Source organism: Pristiophorus japonicus, chromosome 9 (genome assembly GCF_044704955.1).
Source record: "Pristiophorus japonicus isolate sPriJap1 chromosome 9, sPriJap1.hap1, whole genome shotgun sequence".
In the NCBI taxonomy this organism is placed as follows: Eukaryota; Metazoa; Chordata; class Chondrichthyes; family Pristiophoridae; genus Pristiophorus; species Pristiophorus japonicus.
Window position 1 is genome coordinate 110118526 of NC_091985.1, and position 20907 is coordinate 110139432.

Here is a 20907-nt window from a genome sequence, read left to right on the forward strand (position 1 = left end):
AGTTGAGGAGAAACTTCTTCAGTCAAAGGCGTTGTGAATCTTTGGAATTCTCACTGTCAGAGGGTTGTGGATCTTCAGGTCTTCGAGTATATTCAAGAAGATAGATTTTTGGATATTAATGGAATCAAGGGATTTGGGGATAGTGCAGGGAGGTAGAAGATCAGCCATGATTTTACTGAATGGCACAGGCCCTGCTCCTAATTCTTATGTTCTTATAGTAACCCATGCTGGAAAGTGTGCATGTAGATGTTACCCGTCGATAGTCTACCAACAGTTGCTGTCTATGCCCAGCATATTAAAATGGCTTTTTGATTATGCGGGGATGCCAACTTCTGCAAACCGTACTCTAATAAAAGTTGCTGCCTTCAGAAGATGGGAGAATTTTTTTTTTAATATGAAAGATTCACGTCATTTGAAGAACTCTATTCTTCCCAATATTTGCACAGTATTTTCAAAAAGTCAGTATATTGAAAATCAGCACAATAATGTTCCAGAATGCATAAAAGGTGCATTAATTTATACTGTTGGGGAAGAGAGATAGTGGGGTATCACGTGCACTCTTCACTTTAATCACCGTCATATTACTTTGATTTGAACAGGTTTTCCCAACTGAACTGCTCAGCAACCTCTGATATGTCTGTGCTTTTTGGAATTTCAGGAAATGTCGATTGCATCTTTTCTCTGAATTCTGTCAGCTGCAAAAGAGAGGGGAAAGAATCAATTATTCAGAGTGAAATTCACAATGATAAAATTTTTGAACGCATGCTTATTAAACGTCATTTTGGTTTGTTTAAATTCACATTCCAATCTATGGAAGGAGAGAAACTGAGAAGAATTTATTTTGTTAATATTTGTGGAGAAATAATCTTTTGGGGTTTAAAATAAATTCTGATTGTCATTCCTTTGAAGTTAAATGTAATTATGTTTCAGAATGGCTATCAATTTGCTTCCATTTCTTGGGATGCTTAATACTTAACTGGGGATCATATACAAAATCAGTTTCCGAACATTTGTATGTGGTTATCATCAGCATCAGGAACATCATGAGATTTCAATTCTTGCAGTTACACAGACTTTAAAAATAGGTCCTCAGTGTTTGTCTGTTCCTACCCAAATTCAATACAACCAAGGAAGACTTTGATGGGAGATTAAAGCTCTATTTAAAGCTGATTGAATAGAATGGAATCAGATCTGCTCAGTTGAGGAAAATGGTAATTTCATTAGCAGGTGTGCAGCAATAACACTATTTTTCTTTTAATTCAATGGCAACAAGTCACAGCCCTTTACAGTTATCCGTATGTATTTTGCTAAAATTCTATGGTTAAGGGCATTACAGTTAAGCCTGGCGTCATTGTATGCCATCCATAAGGCATGTACTTTCCAGAAGGAGTCACTAGATGACAATGAGATGCAGGTAATCCTGGGTGATTTCTTTTCATTTCATTACTCTAAGGGTCCTGAGGCCAACGGTAGTGGTCCATCTGAAATAAGTTAACTTAGCAAAGACCGCTTAAATATTTGACAAGATTACATTTGGAATCTTGTACTTTGCACAAACCCTACCTAGTCCTTCATAGATGCGACAGTAGTGGGTAGGGAGCAGCTGTCCCCAAGTAGATCGACTATAGCTTCCTAGGAATGGAACAGGCTTCTTTTCTGAAAATACTCCTAACCCAATAAACATTTTGCAATTGGTCTGTTCTAAACTGTGCCACACAGTTCTAAAATAATTCTATCTGTAATAAGAGCATTTGCATAATTTTATTTATTTAGATTTTTAAAACTGAATAAAATCCAGGGTGAATCTACATTTTCAATATCTTTATTAAGTAGTCTGTATTGATTTAGCAACTCTTCTAATTCTACTTGCTGCAGTATCCCGTACAGGTTGAACCTCACTTATCCGGCACCCTCGGGATCTGGCCTGTGCCGAATAAGAGATTTTGCCGGATAAAGGGAGGTCAGCCCCAGGGGGTGGAGGAGGGTGGGGGGGAAGAAAGTCGGTTCCCCAGGCGGCTGGAAGTGTTGGCAGGCCCCCAGCAGGCTGAGTGTCGGCAGGCCCCAAAGACGGGGTGGAGGTTGGCTGCATTCTGCACATGTGCCCCCGGCCATGAGAATCATGCCGGACGAGGGGTGGTGCCGGATAAGGGAGATCCAACCTGTACATGTCATATCTTAATAACTAGTACCACCCCTGCCCACCCCGGTAAGGTTCCTTGGAAGGGGCAGGGCGGGGGGGGGGGTGGGAGGTGATGGATGTTTTACTGGCCAAATCCAACTTTTCTGTGCCTGTAGTGTGGTCATGTGACTCTGCCTCTGTAGAAAACCAATTATTGGAGGAGCTGCTGTTGACCTCTTGCTGCCATCCTACAAATATTGTAGTAACATAACTAATGCTTTTACAGTAGCTGGATATCAAAGTTAAAAAAAATCACAGGTGTCAGACTAATCCAATATGGTTGAATACATTAAACGCAAATAACGTACTTTCCCAAGAACCTCTTGGTGTTTTTGTAATTTTTTTTAAATTGGAAAGTCATCTGAATACACTCAGTTAAATATCGCCAATAAACTTTTATCACTTTTGAAACGCAAGTGATGTGAAGTTTCTCAAAGAATTCAATCTGCAATTGTTTCCCCAGAGAAGGTAAAATGCATACCCTTCATTTAGTCACTTCTCTATTTAGAGTTTGGAATAATTTTGTGAAATTGTAAAGAGATAAAAAAACATTTATTGATTTACTTATTTTCTTCCTTAATTGCCAGCTACTAACAATCATGTGCTCACTGAAAATGATGCAGGAATTGGTTCAGTTGAAAACCATAGTATTTCAAATTAAAGTTTTAGTACAGGTATTTTAATATAAAATCTTAAGAACCAGAGAGCACTGAGTAGGCTATGCAAGATACCCTACTCTTATATACATAGGATTATGTTTAATCGCATATGATTAAGGTTTTTGCTGTCTTTTCACTTATAAACAGCTTGTAGTCTTGCATTGTAGCTAGAAATAATAAAATGATCATGTTGCTCATATCCAGAATGCTTTAGGGTATGAATGACATTTAGCAAGAAAAGCTTCATCATCAAGGAGAGATCTATTGTTAGCAAGGAATGATTAATAAGGAGTCAATGGTCTTCTAGATAAGAGGGTAGCCCAAAATTACAAAAAACAAGACAATGATCAACTGATTAGTTAGAAAAACAACTCTTATCACACCATAATGAATCATCAAGGTTACAGGGGATGGGTGTATGGACTAGAGCCCTATAAAGATCTTAAGCTTTCCTTCATATTTTGTCGAGAGACACAAGAATCGACAATGGTTACATTGCTACCCAGAGTGAAAGTGGATAGCATTATTTCTCTGTATGACTATTGCTTAAGACATTAAGCGCGTCAAGCTCATCTCTTCCAGCAGACCCAGCTTGATGTCTCAGATTTCCTTCTTCACCCAACCATTATTCCTTGCCCCATGTGTGGCAACTTTGTAAATGGTTTCCTCTGCTCAGACATCTTTCTCCTTCGATTCAAAATTGATTCATGTCAACCCCCTCCCCAAAATGCCTATCTGTGACACATCCCACCGCAAGCCTCCATTTCCTTTGCAATATCTTTGAATGTGCTTACATAGGATATACCACACAGAAACAGGCCATTCAGCCCAATCTGTCATGCTGGTGTTTATGCTCCACTCGAGCCTCCTCCCATCTTTCCTCATCTAAATCTATCAACATAACCCTCTATTCCCTTCTCCCTCATATGCTCGTCTAGCCTCCCCTTAAATGCATCGATACTATTTGCTTCAACTACTCCCTGTTAGATTTCTTGATGACTCTTTTACTCTTTTATTGATGGCCTCCAGTTATGCTTTTCCCTACAAGTAGAAACAGTCTCTCTGAAATCACTCTACCAAAACCTTTTAGAATTTTACCCCTCAGCCTTTTTTTTCCCCCAAGAGAAAAGAGACCCAGCCTATTCAACCTTTCCTGATATGTATACCCTCGCATTTCTGGTACTTTTCAGAATGGCAGGCAGTGACTAGTGGGGTACCGCAAGTTCTGTGCTGGGGCCCCAGCTGTTTACATTGTACATTTAGACGAGGGGATTAAATGTAGTATCTCCAAATTTGCGGATGACACTAAGTTGGGTGGCAGTGTGAGCTGCGAGGAGGCAAATGCATGGCAGATGAAGTATAATAAATGTGAGGTTATCCACTTTGGTGGATAAATGTGAGGTTATCCACTTTGGTGGTAAAAACAGAGAGACAGACTATAATCTGAATGGTAACAGATTAGGAAATGGGGAGGTGCAACGAGACCTGGGTGTCATGGTACATCAGTCATTGAAGGTTGGCATGCAGGTACAGCAGGCGGTTAAGAAAGAAAATGGCATGTTGGCCTTCATAGCGAGCGGATTTGAGTACAGGGGCAGGGAGGTGTTACTACAGTTGTACAGGGCCTTGGTGAGGCCACACCTGGAGTATTGTGTACAGTTTTGGTCTCCTAACTTGAGGAAGGACATTCTTGCTATTGAGGGAGTGCAGCGAAGGTTCACCAGACTGATTCCCGGGATGGCAGGACTGACATATCAAGAAAGACTGGATCAACTGGGCTTGTATTCACTGGAGTTCAGAAGAATGAGAGGGGATCTCATAGAAACGTTTAAAATTCTGACGGGGTTAGACAGGTTAGATGCAGGAAGAATGTTCCCGATGTTGGGGAAGTCCAGAACCAGGGGACACAGTCTAAGGATAAGGGGTAAGCCATTTAGGACCGAGATGAGACGAAACTTCTTCACCCAGAGAGTGGTGAACCTGTGGAATTCTCTACCACAGAAAGTTGTTGAGGCCAATTCACTAAATATATTCAAAAAGGAGTTAGATGTAGTCCTTACTACTAGGGGAATCAAGGGGTATGGCGAGAAAGCAGGAATGGGGTACTGAAGTTGCATGTTCAGCCATGAGCTCATTGAATGGCGGTGCAGACGCGAAGGGCCGAATGGCCTACTCCTGCACCTATTTTTTATGTTTCTATGCATCATCCTTGTAGATCTTCTCTGCACCCTTTCGAGTGCCTCTTTATCCTTTTTCCTACTTGATAAAATGCAACATCCCCACCAACACCTGGGAGTCCCTGGCCAAAGACCGCCCTAAGTGGAGGAAGAGCATTCCAGGAGGGCGCTGAGCACCTCGAGTCTCGTCGCCGAGAACATGCAGAAAATCAGCGCAGGCAGCGGAAGGAGCGTGCAGCAAACCAAACTCCCCACCCACCCTTTCCTCCAACGACTGTCTGTCCCACCTGTGACGGAGACTGTAATTCCCGTATTGGACTGTTCAGTCACATGAGAACTTACTGAGTGGAAGCAAGTTTTCCTCGATTTCAAGGACTGCCTATGATGATGATATCCTTTTTATAATATGGCGACCAGAACTGTACACAGTCTCTGGTGTGGTCTAACCAAGGTTTGATACAGGTTTAGCATAGCTTCCCTACTTTTCAATTCTATATCTCTAGAAATAAACCCTAGTGCTTGGTTTGCTTTTTTATGGCCTTGCTAACCTGTGTCGCAATGTTTAGTGATTTGTGAATTTGTACTCTGAGATCCCTTTGTTCCGCTACCCCACCCAGACTCGCACCCTCCAAGTAATATATGTGACCTCCCTATTCTTCCTACCAAAATGTAATACCTCACATTTATCTGCGTTAAACTTCATTGGCCAATTATATGCACATTCTGCAGTCTACCTCGGTATTGACGATCCTCCTCCCGCCCCCCCGCCTCCAATGTGGTGTCATCCACATATTTAGAAATTGTGTTTTTGATTCCAAAGTCTTCATTAATGTAAATTGTCTCAGCACGGATCCTTGTGGACCACTCCCCACCTTCTGCCACTGTGACTAGCTACCCTTTACCCCACTCTCTGCTTTCTGTCTTGAAGCCAGCAAGCTTCTTATCCCGACTCCGCATTCTCTGACCTTGTTCATCAGTCTATTAAGCGGTACCTTATCGAAGGCCTTTCAAAAATCTTGATAAATTACATTTACTGCATTACCATTGTCTACTCTCTGTTAACTCTTCAAAAAATTCAATGAGGTTGGTCAAGTAAGACTTTCCCTTTTGAAATCCATACTGACTATTCGTTATTATATTTTTATGGCCTTGCTAACTGACCTGTGTCGCAACTTTTAGTGATTTGTGTATTTTGTACTCAGAGATCCCTTTGCTAAACCTGTATCGAACCTTGGTTAGACCACTTTGAGTACTGTGTACAGTTCTGGTCACCATATTATAAAAAGGATAGAGAGGCACAGGAGAGCGTGCAGAGAAGATTTACAAGGATGATACCTGAAATGCGAGGGTATACATAAGTCAGGAAAGGATGAACGGGCTGGGTCTCTTTTCTCTTGAAAAAGGAAAGCCGAGGGATGACCTAATAGGAGGTCTTTTAACATTCTGAAAGATTTTGGTAGAGTGGATTTTGTTTTGGTTTCTCGATGTTCTATTTTCTCCTTTAGTTGGGATTCCATTATTTTTCCTGTGGTCTATAATTCTCTGGACGTGTTCTATCCCCCTTGTTAAATATAGGTATTACTTCAGCTGTCCGTCAATTCTCTAACACAACACCTTTTTCTAACAAATTATTACATATGTGTAGTAATGCCTTTACTATCTCTTCCCTAGATTCTTTTAAAATGTGTAGATGCAATCCATCTGGACCAGGGGTTTTATCCTGAGTTTGATTAGTTTATGTAATATATTCTTTTTAAAATTTTGAATGAAGTTATCTCATTACTAATCTCATCAACCAATGTCATGTCCACCTGTTCTATCTCCCTGGTAAAATACTAAAGCGAAATAATTATTTAATATTTCTGCCATCTCTCTATCGTTATCTGTGCTATTATCCTGTCTATCCCTTAATGGCCCTATTCCCATCCCAACCTTCCTTTTTTTTGCTGTCATCTTCCAACTCTGTGCTCACCACTTCCACGTCATGTCTGAATCCCTCAAGCCGAGCTTCTATCCCACCCACAGCTTTAAGATTGCTCTGGTTAAAGTCAGCAATTATATCCTCTTTGACTCTGTCTAGAACTCATTATCCCTTCTTGTCCTCTCTGCTGTGTTGGATAAACCAGAATCTCCTCCATCTGAATAGCGGGTAGACTGGTACTTGAATTCAAGTCTCACCAAAAACTCTGCATTGTTTCCATCAACTTAATTTCACTGCTCATTCAGGATGCAGCAGACTTATTTACTTACTTACTTAACAGATAGTAAAAGCTTTTACCGATATATAAAACTGAAGAGAGTGACTAAAGTAAATGTTGGTCCCTTAGAAGATGAGAAGGGGGATTTAATAATGGGAAATGTGGAAATGGCCGAGACCTTAACAATTATTTTGCTTCGGTCTTCACAGTGGAAGACACAAAAACCATGCCAAAAATTGCTGGTCACGGGAATGTGGGAAGGGAGAACCTTGAGACAATCACTATCACTAGGGAGGTAGTGCTGGACAGGCTAATGGGACTCAAGGTAAACAAGTCCCCTGGTTCTGATGAAATGCATCCCAGGGTATTAAAAGAGATGGCGGAAGTTATAGCAGATGCATTCGTTATAATCTACCAAAATTCTCTGGACTCTGGGGAGGTACCAGCGGATTGGAAAGCAGCTAATGTAACGCCTCTGTTTAAAAAAGGGGGCAGACAAAAGGCAGGTAACTATAGGCCGGTTAGTTTAACATCTGTAGTGGGGAAAATGCTTGAAGCTATCATTAAGGAAGAAATAGCAGGACATCTAGATAGGAATAGTGCAATCAAGCAGATGCAACACGGATTCATGAAGGGGAAATCATGTTTTAACTAATTTACTGGAATTCTTTGAGGATATAACGAGCATGGTGGATAGAGGTGTACCGATGGATGTGGTGTATTTAGATTTCCAAAAGGCATTCGATAAGGTGCCACACAAAAGGTTACTGCAGAAGATAAAGGTACGCGGAGTAAGAGGAAGTGTATTAGCATGGATCGAGAATTGGCTGGCTAACAGAAAGCAGAGAGTTGCGATAAATGGATCCTTTTCGGGTTGGAAATCGGTGGTTAGCGGTGTGCCACAGGGATCGGTGCTGGGACCACAACTGTTTACAATATACATAGATGACCTGGAAGAGGGGACAGAGTGTAGTGTAACAAAATTTGCAGATGACACAAAGATTAGTGGGAAAGCGGGTTGTGTAGAGGACACAGAGAGGCTGCAAAGAGATTTAGATAGGTTAAGCGAATGGGCTAAGGTTTGGCAGATGGAATACAATGTTGGAAAAGGTGAGGTCATCCACCTTGGGGAAAAAAAAACAGTAAAAGGGAATATTATTTGAATGGGGAGAAATTACAACATGCTGAGGTGCAGAGGGACAATCCCAAAAAGTTAGTTTGCAGGTGCAGCAGATAATCAGGAAGGCGAATGGAATGTTGGCCTTCATTGCGAGAGGGATGGAGTACAAAAGCAGGGAGGTCCTGCTGCAACTATGCAGGGTATTGGTGAGGCCGCACCTGGAGTACTGCGTGCAGTTTTGGTCACCTTACTTAAGGATATACTAGCTTTGGAGGGGGTACAGAGACGATTCACTAGGCTGATTCCGGAGATGAGAGGGTTACCTTATGATGATAGATTGAGTAGACTGGGTCTTTACTCGTTGGAGTTCAGAAGGATGAGGGGTGATCTTATAGAAACATTTAAAATAATGAAAGGGATAGACAAGATAGAGGTAGAGACGTTGTTTCCACTGGTCGGGGAGACGAGAACTAGGGGACGCAGCCTCAAAATACGGGGGAGCCAATTTAAAACCGAGTTGAGAAGGAATTTCTTCTCCCAGAGGGTTGTGAATCTGTGGAATTCTCTGCCCAAGGAAGCAGTTGAGGCTAGCTCATTGAATGTATTCAAATTACAGATAGATTTTTAACCAATAAGGGAATTAAGGGTTATGGGGAGCGGGCAGGTAAGTGGAGATGAGTCCACGGCCAGATCAGCCATGATCTTTTTGAATGGCGGAGCAAGCTCAAGGGGCTGGATGGCCTACTTCTGTTCCTAATTCTTATGTTCTTACTTTCACCTCTACAACGACACTCACCCAAATCCTTACCTCACTTCTTTCTTTCACTTCTAACATAGCTGAAACCCAAATCCACACTTCTGTCACCTCCAGACAGGATTTCTTTGATTTCCTCCCCATTAGCCTCCCAAGCTCCACCTTCAATAAATCATGTCGTTTGCATCCTGCCTCGCACCAAGTCCCACTTGTTCATTCCATCAGTCCTCATCGACCTCATTGGCTCTCTCTCCCCCAATGTGTAGATTTCCAAATTCTCATTCTTATCTATAAATCCTTCCATGATCTTATCACACCATAGCCCTCTGCAACTTCCTCCACTGTATGCCTCATCCCAAGACCTTCATTCCTCCCTCCACTTCACTCTGGATTGTTGCAGTCCTGCTCTCCCAAAAATGCCTCTGCCTTGCCTTTCAACACTTAATTTACCAATTGGCACCTCTGCTAGCTCCCCCACTAAGCTCATTTTCCATTTATTTATTCCTCTTAGTCGCTTTCAGATGTTACATATAATTGTACAGCACAGAAACAGGCCATTTGGTTTATGTGTTCTGCTCTACACTGGCCTCATCCCACCTTACTTCACCTCACCCTAACAATATATCCTTCTATGTTGTTATAATACATATAAAATGAAAGTTTGTTGTTGTAATGAGAAGAATTCAGAATTATAGTTGCAATTCAATTCACAGTTCACCAAATTACAAAAACATGCCAGCCTCTGATGCAATGTAGAATGTGGAAGTTGTTGTGTATCCCTTGGGAGCACTGTATATAAGCCGGCCCCCTAAGGCCTGTTCCTCACTCTGGAGTGTCTTAATAAAGACTGAGGTCACTGTTACTTTAACCTCCGTGTGCAGTCTCATCTGTGTTAGGAACAGAATAACTGGCGACGAGTATATGAATCCAACGCAAAGATGCAACAAACTGTGGGCATCCTGGAGAAGTTTTCGGAGGGTGAGGACTGGGAAGCCTATGTCGAACGGCTAGACTACTACTTTGTAGCCAACGAGCTGGACGGAAAAGGAAGTGCTGCAAAAAGGAGAGCGGTCCTCCTCACAGTCTGCGGGGCACCGACCTACAGCCTCATGAAGAATCTTCTGGCTCCGGTGAAACCCACAGATAAGTCATATGAGGAGCTGTGTATACTGGTTCGGGAGCATCTTAACCCGAGGGAAAGCGTGCTGATGGTGAGGTATCGGTTCTACACGTGCCAGTGATCTGAAGATCAGGAAGTGGCGAGCTACGTCGCTGACCTAAGGTGACTTGCAGGACAATGTGAGTTTGATGGCTACCTGGAGCAAATGCTCAGAGACATTTTTTGTACTGGGCATTGGCCAAGAGACCACCCTATGAAAACCTTTGACTGTAGACACACCGACCCTCAGTAAGGCCATTGCGATAGCACAGGCATTTATGTCCACAACTGATAACACCAAACAAATCTCTCAGCACACAAGTTCTAGCAATGTTCATAAATTAACTAGAACTGTGTTTGCGAGCAGAAATGTACAGGACAGAAATGACGAGTCTGCAACTGCCAGCAGGCCTCAGGTGACTCAGATGACTCAGAGTCCGCAACAAAGGATGAATGCAAGACAATTCACATCTTGTTGGCATTGTGAAGGCTTCCATTCAGCCTATTCATGCCGCTTCAAAGGGTATGTTTGCAAAAGCTGTGGAACAATGGGACACCTCCAACAAGCTTGCAAACCTGCTAACCACCATGTGGCAGAGGAAGATCGGTCCATCGTGGATCAAAGCAATTTCGAGCCTCAGAGAGGAAACAGATGCTGAAGTACACGGGGTGCACACATTTTCGACCAAATGTCCACCTATAATGCTCAATGTAAAATTGAATGGCTTACCCGTAGCCATGGAACTGGACATTGGCGCTAGCCAATCCATCATGAGTAAAAATATGTTTGAGAGACTGTGGTGCAACAAGGCACTCAGACCAGCCCTGAGCCCCATCCACACGAAACTGAGAACGTACACCAAAATGCTTATCACCGTCCTGGGCAGCGCCATGGTCAAGGTCACCTACGTGGGCACGGTGCACGAACTGCCACTCTGGATTGTCCCGGGCGATAGCCCCACACTTGGAAGGAGCTGGCTGTGCAAACTCCACTGGAACTGGAATGACATCCGAGCGCTATCACATGTCGATGAGGCCTCATGTACCCAGGTTCTTAACAAATTTCCTTCCCTTTTTGAGCCAGACATTGGAAACTTTTCCGGGGCAAAGGTGCGGATCCACTTGGTCCCAGAGGCACGACCCATTCACCACAAGGCGCGAACGGTACCTCACAAGATGAGGGAGAGTGGAAATCGAGCTGGACAGGCTGCAACGCGAGAGCATCATCTCCCCAGTGAAATTCAGCGTGTAGGCCAGCCTGATTGTTCCAGTACTCAAAAGTGATGACACGGTCAGGATTTGCGGCGATTATAAAGTAACTATTAATCGTTTCTCACTGCAGGACCAATACCCGCTACCAAAGGCAGACGACCGATTTGCGACGCTGGCAGGAGGCAAGACGTTCACCAAGCTCGACCTGACTTCGGCCTTCATGACGCAGGAGCTGGAGGAGTCTCCAAAGGGCCTCACCTGCATCAACACGCACAAGGGACTGTTCATCTACAACAGATGCCTGTTTGGAATTCGGTTGTCTGCAGCAATCTTCCAGAGAAACATGGAGAGCCTACTAAAGTCGGTATCACGAACGGTGGTTTTTCAGGACGACATATTGGTCACGGATCGGGACACAGTCGAGCACCTACAAAACCTGGAGGAGGTCCTCCAGCTACTGGATCGCGTAGGGCCGCGGCTGAAGAGGTCGAAATGCGTCTTCATGGCAACAGAAGTGGAGTTTTTGGACAGAAAGATCGCGGCGGATGGCATTTGGCCCACAGATGCCAAGACAGAGGCTATCAGGAACGCGCCAAGGTTACAGAACGTCACGGAGCTGCGGTCGTTCCTGGGACTCCTCAACTATTTTGCTAACTTCCTACCGGGGTTAAGCACCCTCTTAGAGCCCGTACATGTGTCATTGCATAAAGGTGAGAACTGGGTATGGGGAAAAATAAACAAGTAATTGCTTTTGAGAAAGCCAGAAACATTTTATGCTCCAACAAGCTGCTTGTATTGTATAACCCGTGTAAAAGACTTGTGCTAGCATGTGATGTATTGTTGTACAGAGTCGGGTGTTTATTACAACAAGCTGACGTTGCGGGGAAGTTGCAACCTGTCGCCTATGCCTCCAGGAGCTTGTCTGAGGCTGAGAGGGCCTAAAGCATGATTGAGAAAGAGGCATTAGCGTGTGTGTTCGGGGTAAAGAAAATGCATCAATACCTGTTTGGTTTCCAACTCAAATTTGAGACCAATCACAAGCCCCTCCTATTCCTGTCCGCTGAAAACAGGGGATAAATACTAATGCCTCAACCCGCATACAAAGGTGGGCACTCGCGCTATCAGCGTATAACTATACCATCCGCCACAGGCCAGGCACCGAGAACTGTGCGGATGCTCTCAGTCGGCTACCATTGCCCACCACGGGGGTGGAAATGGCGCAGCCTGCAAACTTGTTGATGGTGGCGCAGCCCGCAGACTTATTGATGGTCATGGATGCATTTGAAAATGATAAATCACCTGTCACAGCCCTCCAGATTAGGACTTGGACCAGCTAAGATCCTCTGCTGTCCCTAGTAAAAAACTGTATTGCATGGGAGCTGGGCCAGTATCCCCGTTGAAATGCAAGAGCTAATCAAGCCGTTCCAGCAGCGAAAGGACGAGCTGTCCATTCAGGCAGACTGCCTGTTGTGGGGTAACCGCGTAGTGCTACCAAAAAAGGGCAGGGAGTCGTTCATCTCGGATCTCCACAACACACACCCAGGTATAGTAATGATGAAAGCGATAGCCCGGTATCGACTCTAACTTAAGAGTCCTGTGTATGGCAATGCAGCGTGTGTGCTCAGTTGAGCAATGCGCCCAGAGAGGCACCACTAAGTTTGTGGTCCTGGCCCTCCAGACCATGGTCAAGGATCCATGTCGACTATACAGGCCCGTTTCCCGGTAAAATGTTCCTGGTGGTGGTGGATGCTTTTTCAAAATGGATTGAATGTGAAATAATGTCGGGAAGCATCGCCACCGCTGAAAGCCTGAGGGCCATGTTTGCCACCCACGGCCTGCCTAACATACTGGTCAGTGACAACGGGCCATGTTTCACCAGTGCCGAATTTAAAGAATTCATAACCCGCAATGGGATCAAACATGTCACCTCGGCCCCGTTTAATCCAGCCTCCAATGGGCAGGCAGAGCGGGCAGTACAAACAATCAAACAGAGCCTTACACGAGTCACAGAAGGCTCACTCCAAACCCGCCTGTCCAGAGTATTGCTCAGCTACCGCACGAGACCCCACTTGCTCACAGAGGTGCCCCCGGCTGAGCTATTCATGAAAAGGACACTTAAAACCAGTCTCTCGCTGGTTCACCCCAACCTGCATGATCAGGTAGAGAGTAGGCGGCAGCAACAAAATGTAAACGATGGTTGTGTCACGGGAAATTGATCTGAATGACCCTGTGTATGTACTAAACTATGGACATGGTCCCAAGTGGTTCGCGGGCACGGTGATCACTAAAGAAGGGAGTAGGATGTTTGTAGTCAAACTAGACAATGGACAAATTTGCAGAAAACACCTGGATCAAACGAGGCTGCGGTTCACAGACTGCCCTGAACAACCCACATAAGACACCACCTTTTTCGAGCCCACAACATACACCCAAAGGATCAATGACACCACCCTGGACCAGGAAATCGAACCCATCACGCCCAACAGCCCAGCAAAGCCAGGCTCACCCAGCAGCCCTGCAGGGCCAACAACACGCCAGCTCAGCGAGGGCACAGCCAACACACCAGAACAGACATTTGTACCGAGGCGGTCCACCAGGGAAAGAAAGGCTCCCGACCGCCTCACCTTGTAAATAGTTTTCACCTTGACTTTCGCAGGAGGGGGGGGGGGGGGGGTGGGCGGGGGGCGGAGTGATGCTGTGTATCTGTAAAGTATGCACTCCCATGTTCCGCCACCAGGGAGTGCATCCCCTGAAGTCCCAAGGGATCCCAACATCCCTTGGGAGCACTGTATATAAGCCGGCCCCTAAGGCCTGTTCCTCACACTGGAGTGCCTTAATAAAGACTGAGGTCACTGTTACTTTAACCTGCCTGTGTGTAGTCTCAACTGTGTTAGGAACACAATAGAAGTTAGTTAACTTTATTTTCTGGTTTACTACATCAGTTGCGAGTTTGGAATCACAGTTGCATCAACATAAAGATTTCAGTATTAATTTGAAAAAAATATAATCTGATAGAAACATGATCAGTTTGGTAAAAAATCCAGTTAAGAATTTTTAAATGCATCAATGGGACAAATCTGTATTCAGGAATCATAGGCAGTCCCTCGGAATCGAGGAAGACTTGCTTCTACTCTTAGCATGAGTTCTTAGGTGGCTGTACAGTCCAATACGAGAACCACAGTCTCTGTCACAGGTGGGACAGATAGTCGTTGAGGGAAAGGGTGGGCGGGGAGCCTGGTTTGCTGCACGCTCCTTCCGCTGCCTGCGCTTGATTTCTGCATGCTCCCGGCGACGATACTCGAGGAGCTCAGCGCCCTCCCGAATGCACTTCCTCCATTTAGGGCGGTCTATGGCCAGGGATTCCCAGGTGTCAGTGGGGATGTCGCATTTTATCAGGGAGGCTTTGAGGGTATCTTGTAACGTTTCCTCTGCCCGCCTTTGGCTCGTTTGCCGTGGCCGAGTTCCGAGTAGAGCGCTTGCTTTGGGAGTCTCGTGTCTGGCATGCGAACTATGTGGCCTGCCCAGCGGAGCTGATCAAGTGTGGTCAGTGCTTCAATGCTGGGGATGTTGGCCTGGACGAGGACGCTAATGTTTGTGCGTGTGTCCTCCCAGGGGATTTGTAGGATCTTGCGGAGACGTTGCTGGTGGTATTTCTCCAGTCATTTGAGGTGTCTACTGTACATGGTCCACATGTCTGAGCCATACAGGAGGGCGGGTATTACTGCAGCCCTGTAGACCATGGTCCTCAACATGCCAATTTTCAAACCCCATCTCGAGTTAACAAGAGGACGGCAGCTCAGAAATAAAGCTATATTACTAAAGGGATGAGCTAGATGAAAGCCACTACAGCAGAACTGTTACTAAAAAAGATTAGAGGTCCTGATTTAAATTCCCCCGCCAGGTGGGGGCAGTTAAAATGAGGGCAGTCACTTACTGATCCCGCTGCCTTCCTATCGTGTTTTGAGCATGCGAGTGGGACATCTGCAGACTGGAAGCAGGGTCTTTCTTTAAATATGCAGATTGGATCTTGATGATGTCATTGGGAGCCGACTGCAATATTGAGCGGGGGAGCAGTGACAGCTTCCCAGTCAGGCCAGACCTTCTGGGAGCTGGATAGCCGTCCAAAAGAGACTCAGCAAGGTAGTATTTTGCTTTTGTTCAAAATTTAATTTTCAGTTTCCTTGTCGGCTAGAAGGAGCAGGAGTACCCTTCCTGGTCTCCCAAGGAAGCCTTGGACCCTCCTTTTCCCAGCTCCTCCCTCTCATCCCAATTGCCTCCAGAGCCCGTCCTGCCGAACTCACCCACCACAAATTATTGCTCGAGCTCATTCCCACAGGTCCCTGCTGCAGAATTCCCGCTCTCGCCGCTGACAAGGTAGTGAATCTGAGCAGGACTCCGGGAAGATTTATGGAAATTAATATCGGCTAGGCCTGCACATCCCCCAGACTCTACCTGCACTCCCATTTAAAATCGGGGCAAAGGAGTCGGAAGTCAATTATCCAGGATGATAAAGTAAAATTCTGAATTACTGAAAAAAATCATTGGTATGACAAATTACATTTATGGACCAAGGCATAAACTGTAAATCTTCTCCTTTGATGATGCAGGAGATTAAAAGAAATAAAATACTTACACTGTGTACTCCTAAAGCCTTCCAGACTGCAAGGCTAAGCAAACCAACCCCGCACCAGGCGTAAAGAGAACCCCAGCCTAGGGCCCTCAGGGCCAGTGATGCCCCACTCTCAGGAACAGCAGCTGTTGCAATCACCCCCTAGAAGAGAAAGGAAAAATATAAAAGACTCGCATTTATATTGCGCCTTTCACAACCTCTGTGTCCGAAAGCGCTTTACAGCCAATGAAATACTTTCGAAGTGTAGTCACTGTTAAATAGCGGTGAATTTCCCACCCACCCACGACAGGTTTGAGGGGATGGAGGTGGGGAAGGTGGTTAAATAGTCAAATGCAGGAAACCCAGTGCCAACATCAACCGCAAGCAATTTCAGTCTAGCAATTTTCAGCTGGTGTGTGCAGTGGAGTATTATAAAGATACTCGACAAGTCTGTTCTGGAGAAAAGAATTGTTTATTGTGTACTCGATCGAGGGAGAGACAACTTCTACACGAGTTCAGTAACTCGGTGACCCAAACCAGCTGTTCTCTCCGAACAATCGTTGGGTTACTGTTTTTATACAGTCAAAATACATACAAAATCATGAAGTTCCCCGCGGAGGCTTTCCATTTGTTGTTTCCCTGCTGCGTCACAACATTTTCGCCTACCTACTATGATTAATTGGTTAATACAATTATATTGACAGCAAGCTTCATTACCTCCCCTGTGTGCCTTTTATCTGATAAATTACGTGCCGCATCATTCTCGGGTCTGCGAACTCTTGTCCTCTTGGCCTAACTGCTTTCAACCAGTTGAGATGTTTTTCAATCGTCTTTTTTTTCCCGTAATCTCTTACCACCCCATGTGACCTAGTCTTGGAGTGTATTTTTCCCAACTGTCTGCTTTATACTGTGATAATATGATCTATCTTCCTGAGGGTTCTAATTTTATAATTTTCCCTGTGTTTGTAGCACGTATTTTTTCTTTTTTCTCACAGCCTTGCTTTTACTTAATTAGGTCCCCTTTGATTAATTAGGTTCCCTCTACTTAATTTTTTTTTCTACAGTGTGCAACCACAAACAAAGGTTCATGCAGGTCTGTGCTAGATTCCTTGGGAGCTGCCACAATGCTTTCATACTGCTGAAGTCCAATATCCTCAGCCTGTTCATGAATGGCCTATCCCGGTGTTTATGCTCTACATGAACCCCCTTACACCTCTCTTTATCAAACGCTTTCAGCACATCATAGAATTATATATCCTTCTATACCTTTCTCCATTATGTGCTTATCTAGCTTTCCCTTAAATGATTCTATGCTATTCAGCTGAACTATTCCTTGTGGTAGCATGTTCCACATTCTTACCACTTTTTGGGTAAAGGTGTTTCTACTGAAGGAATTAGTGATGATCAAATTAACAAATTCTAATTTTGGACTTCCCCACAAGTGAAAACATCTTCTCTATGTCTACCTATCAAACTCTTTCATAATTTTAAAAGACCTCTATTAGGTCACCCCTCAGCCTCTTCTTATCCAGAGAAAAGAGCTCCAGCCTGTTCAGCCTTTCCTGGCAGGTATAGCCTCTCAGTTCTAGTATAATTCTTGTGAATCTTTTTTGCACCTTCTCCAGTGCCTTAATATCCTTTTTAGAATATGGAAACCAGAGCTGTGCACAGTATTCCAAGTGCAGTCTAACCAAGATTCTATACAAGTTTAACACAAATTCACTGCTTTTCAATTCTATCCCTTTAGAAATGAATCCTTGCTTGGTTCGCTTTTTTTTTTAAATGGACTTATTAACCGGTGTATGGAATGTATACAAAATGATTTTCTAGATCAGTATGTTGAGGAACCAACTAGCAAGCAGGCTATTTTAGATCTAGTACAGGTTGAACCTCTCATCTGGCACCCTTGGGACCTGGCCTGTACCGGACAAGGGATTTTGCCGGATGAGGGGAGGTTACGTTAAATTGGATGGTACAGGTACTGAGCAAGGGGATATCGGGGCTTGCTGGCTTGGGGTGCGGCACAGAGATCGTGGGGTGGGGTGGGGTGGCGGTGGATCGCAGAGTCAGGCCAGCGATTGCGGGAGTCGGCAGCGAGGAAGAACCTCAATTTGTTCATGTCGGAGTGGCGCCGGACGAGGGGTGATGCTGGATAAGGGAGGTTCAACCGGTATTGTGCAATGAGAAAGGGTTAATTAATAACCTTGTAGTAAAGGGGCCTTTAGGGAAGAATGACCATAATATGATAGAATATCGAGTTTGAAAGTGATTCAGTTAAATCCGAAACTAGGGTCTTAAATCTAAACAAAGTAGGTATGAGGGGCGTGTTGGCTACGGTAGATTGAGAAATTACATTAAAAGGTATGATGGTAGACAAGCAATGGCTAGCATTTAAGGAATACATAATTTACAACAAACATCATTCCTTAAAGGCACAAAAACCCCACCGGAAAAGTAGACTGAACTTGGCTAACGAGAAGTTAAAGATAGTATTAGATCAAAGGAAGAGGCTTAAAATGTTGCCAAAAAGAGCAGTAAACCTGAGGATAGGGAGGATTTTAGAATTCCGCAAAGGAGGACCAAGAAATTGATAAAGGAAGAGAAAATAGAAGAGTAAACTAGCAAGAGACATAAAAACAGACTGAAAAACCTTCGATAGGTATGTAAAAAGGAAAAGATTAGCGAAAGTAAATGTAGGTCCCTTACAAGTTGAGACAGGAGAAATTATAGGAAATGGCAGCAAAATTAAACAATACTTTGTGTCTGTCTTCACGGAAGACGACACAAAAAAAACTCTCGGAAATAGTGGAGTATCAGGGGTCTAGCGAGAATGAGGAACTGAAAGAAATTAGTATTCGTAAAAAAAAAATAGTACTGGAGAAAGTCGATAAATCCCCTGGACCTGATGGCCTACATCCTAGGGTTTTGAAAAGAGGTGGCTATAGAGAAAGTGGATGCATTGGTTGTCATCTTCCAAAATTCCATAGATTCAAGAACAGTTCCCACAGATTGGAAGGTAGCTAATGTAACCCCACTATTTAAGAAAGGAGGGAAGAGAGAAAATGGGAAACTACAGACCAATTAGCCCGACATCAGTCATAGGGAAAATGCTAGAATCTATTATTAAGGATATGGTAACAGGGCACTTAGAAAATAATAATAGGATTGGGCAGAGTCAACATGGATTTATGAAAGGGAAATCATGTTTGACAAATGTAGTTTTTTGAGGTTGTAATAAGAGGGAACCAGTGGATGTGGTGTATTTGGATTTTCAGAAGGCATTCGATAAGCTGCCACACAAGAGACCAACAAACAAAATTAGGGCTCATGGGATTTGGGGCAATATACTAGCAAGGATTGAGGATTGGTTAATGGACAAAAAACAGAGAGTAGAAATAAATGGTTCATTTTCAGGTTGGCAGGCTGTAACTAGTGGGGTGCCGCAAGGATCAGAGCTTGGGCCCCAGCTATTCACAATCTAGATCAATGATTTGGATGAGGGGACCAAATGTAATATATCCAAGTTGATGATACAAAGCTAGGTGGGAATGTAAATTGTGAGGAGAATGCAAATAGGCTCCAAGGGGATATAGAAAGGTAAGTGGATGGGCAAGAACATGGCAAATGGAATATGGGGCCCAAGTTTCGGACGTCCTCCCGGAACGGCGCACTCCAAGAGGCCCGCCTATTTTTTAGAATAAACAAAAGCACCTAAAACTTACCTCGCGATTCTCCGAGTCCAGCAGGCCTGTTTCACAGTCAACGCAGCGCAGCACAAGCAGCTGGGGGCTGAGCTACAGCCCTGTACCAAAAAGAGTGCCGGCAGCTGCGTGTATGCGCAGTAGCTCCTGGCCCTTCCAGCGTGTCCTGTCTCTGAGCGACCCTATCCCTGGCGGAAGGGACATTGCGTTGTTCACCGCCGAATGGCCTGCCTGCCTCACCGTCCCTCACCTCGCTGCCACTGCCCTTACCTCCACGGTGGCGGGGCCCGCACGACCAGCACCTCTTCGGCAGCGGGGCCAGCCCGACCAGCACCTCTTCGGCGGCGGGGCCCTGTCCAACCAGCAGCTCTTCAGCGGTGGGCCCTGCCCAAACTGCACCTCTTCGGTGGTGGGGCTCCGCCCAAACTGCACCTCTTCGGTGGTGGGGCTCCGCCCAAACTGCACCTTTTCTGTGGTGGGGCCCCGCCCAAACTACTCCCTGGTGGCGGGCCCCGCCCAAACACCTCCTCGGTGGTGGAGCCTGCCCGACCAGCTCTTCGGCAGGCTGTTGGAGGGTTCCCGGTGCTGCAGGTGAGTAGAAACTTTAAATTTTTTATTTATTAATTGATTTTTAATTTTTAATTTTTCAATTAAGAAAGCAAATGGTTTGTCAGCCTTTATTACAAGAGGATTTTAGTACAAGATTAAAGACATCTTATTACAATTATATAGGGCCCTCGTGAGATCGCGCCTGGAGTATTATGTACAGTTTTCGTCTCCTTACCTAAGGAAGGATATACTTGCCATAGAGGGAGTGCAACGCAGGTTGACTAGACGGAGTGCAACGAAGGTTGACTAGACGGATTCCTGGGCTCGGGGGGGATTATCCTATGAGGAGAGATTGAGTAGACTAGGCCTTTATTCTCCAGAGTTTCGAAGAATGAGAGGTAATCTCATTGAAACATACAAAATTCTTACAGGGCTTGACAGGGTAGATGCAGGGAGAATGTTTCTTCTAGTTGGGGAGTCGAGAACCAGGGGTCACAGTGTCAGAATAAGAATCCAGCCATTTAGGACTGAGATGAGGAGAAACTTCTTCACTCAGAGGGTGGTGAATCTTTGGAATTGTCTAACCCAGA

General features: G+C 44.7%; 1 protein-coding gene across 2 annotated transcripts in view; it reads right to left on the reverse strand.

Moving 5' to 3' along the window:
* Positions 1-373: 373 nt before the first annotated feature.
* Positions 374-20907, reverse strand: part of tmem242 (transmembrane protein 242) — a 55712-nt gene continuing 35178 nt past the window's right edge. For both annotated transcript variants that reach the window (XM_070889685.1, XM_070889686.1), the window contains 2 exons: positions 16092-16229; positions 374-695 (listed from right to left, as the gene is read on the reverse strand). In XM_070889685.1, the coding sequence (XP_070745786.1) occupies positions 582-695; positions 16092-16229 (252 nt within the window). In that variant the 3' untranslated portion in view covers positions 374-581. The remainder of the gene's footprint in view (positions 696-16091; positions 16230-20907) is intronic.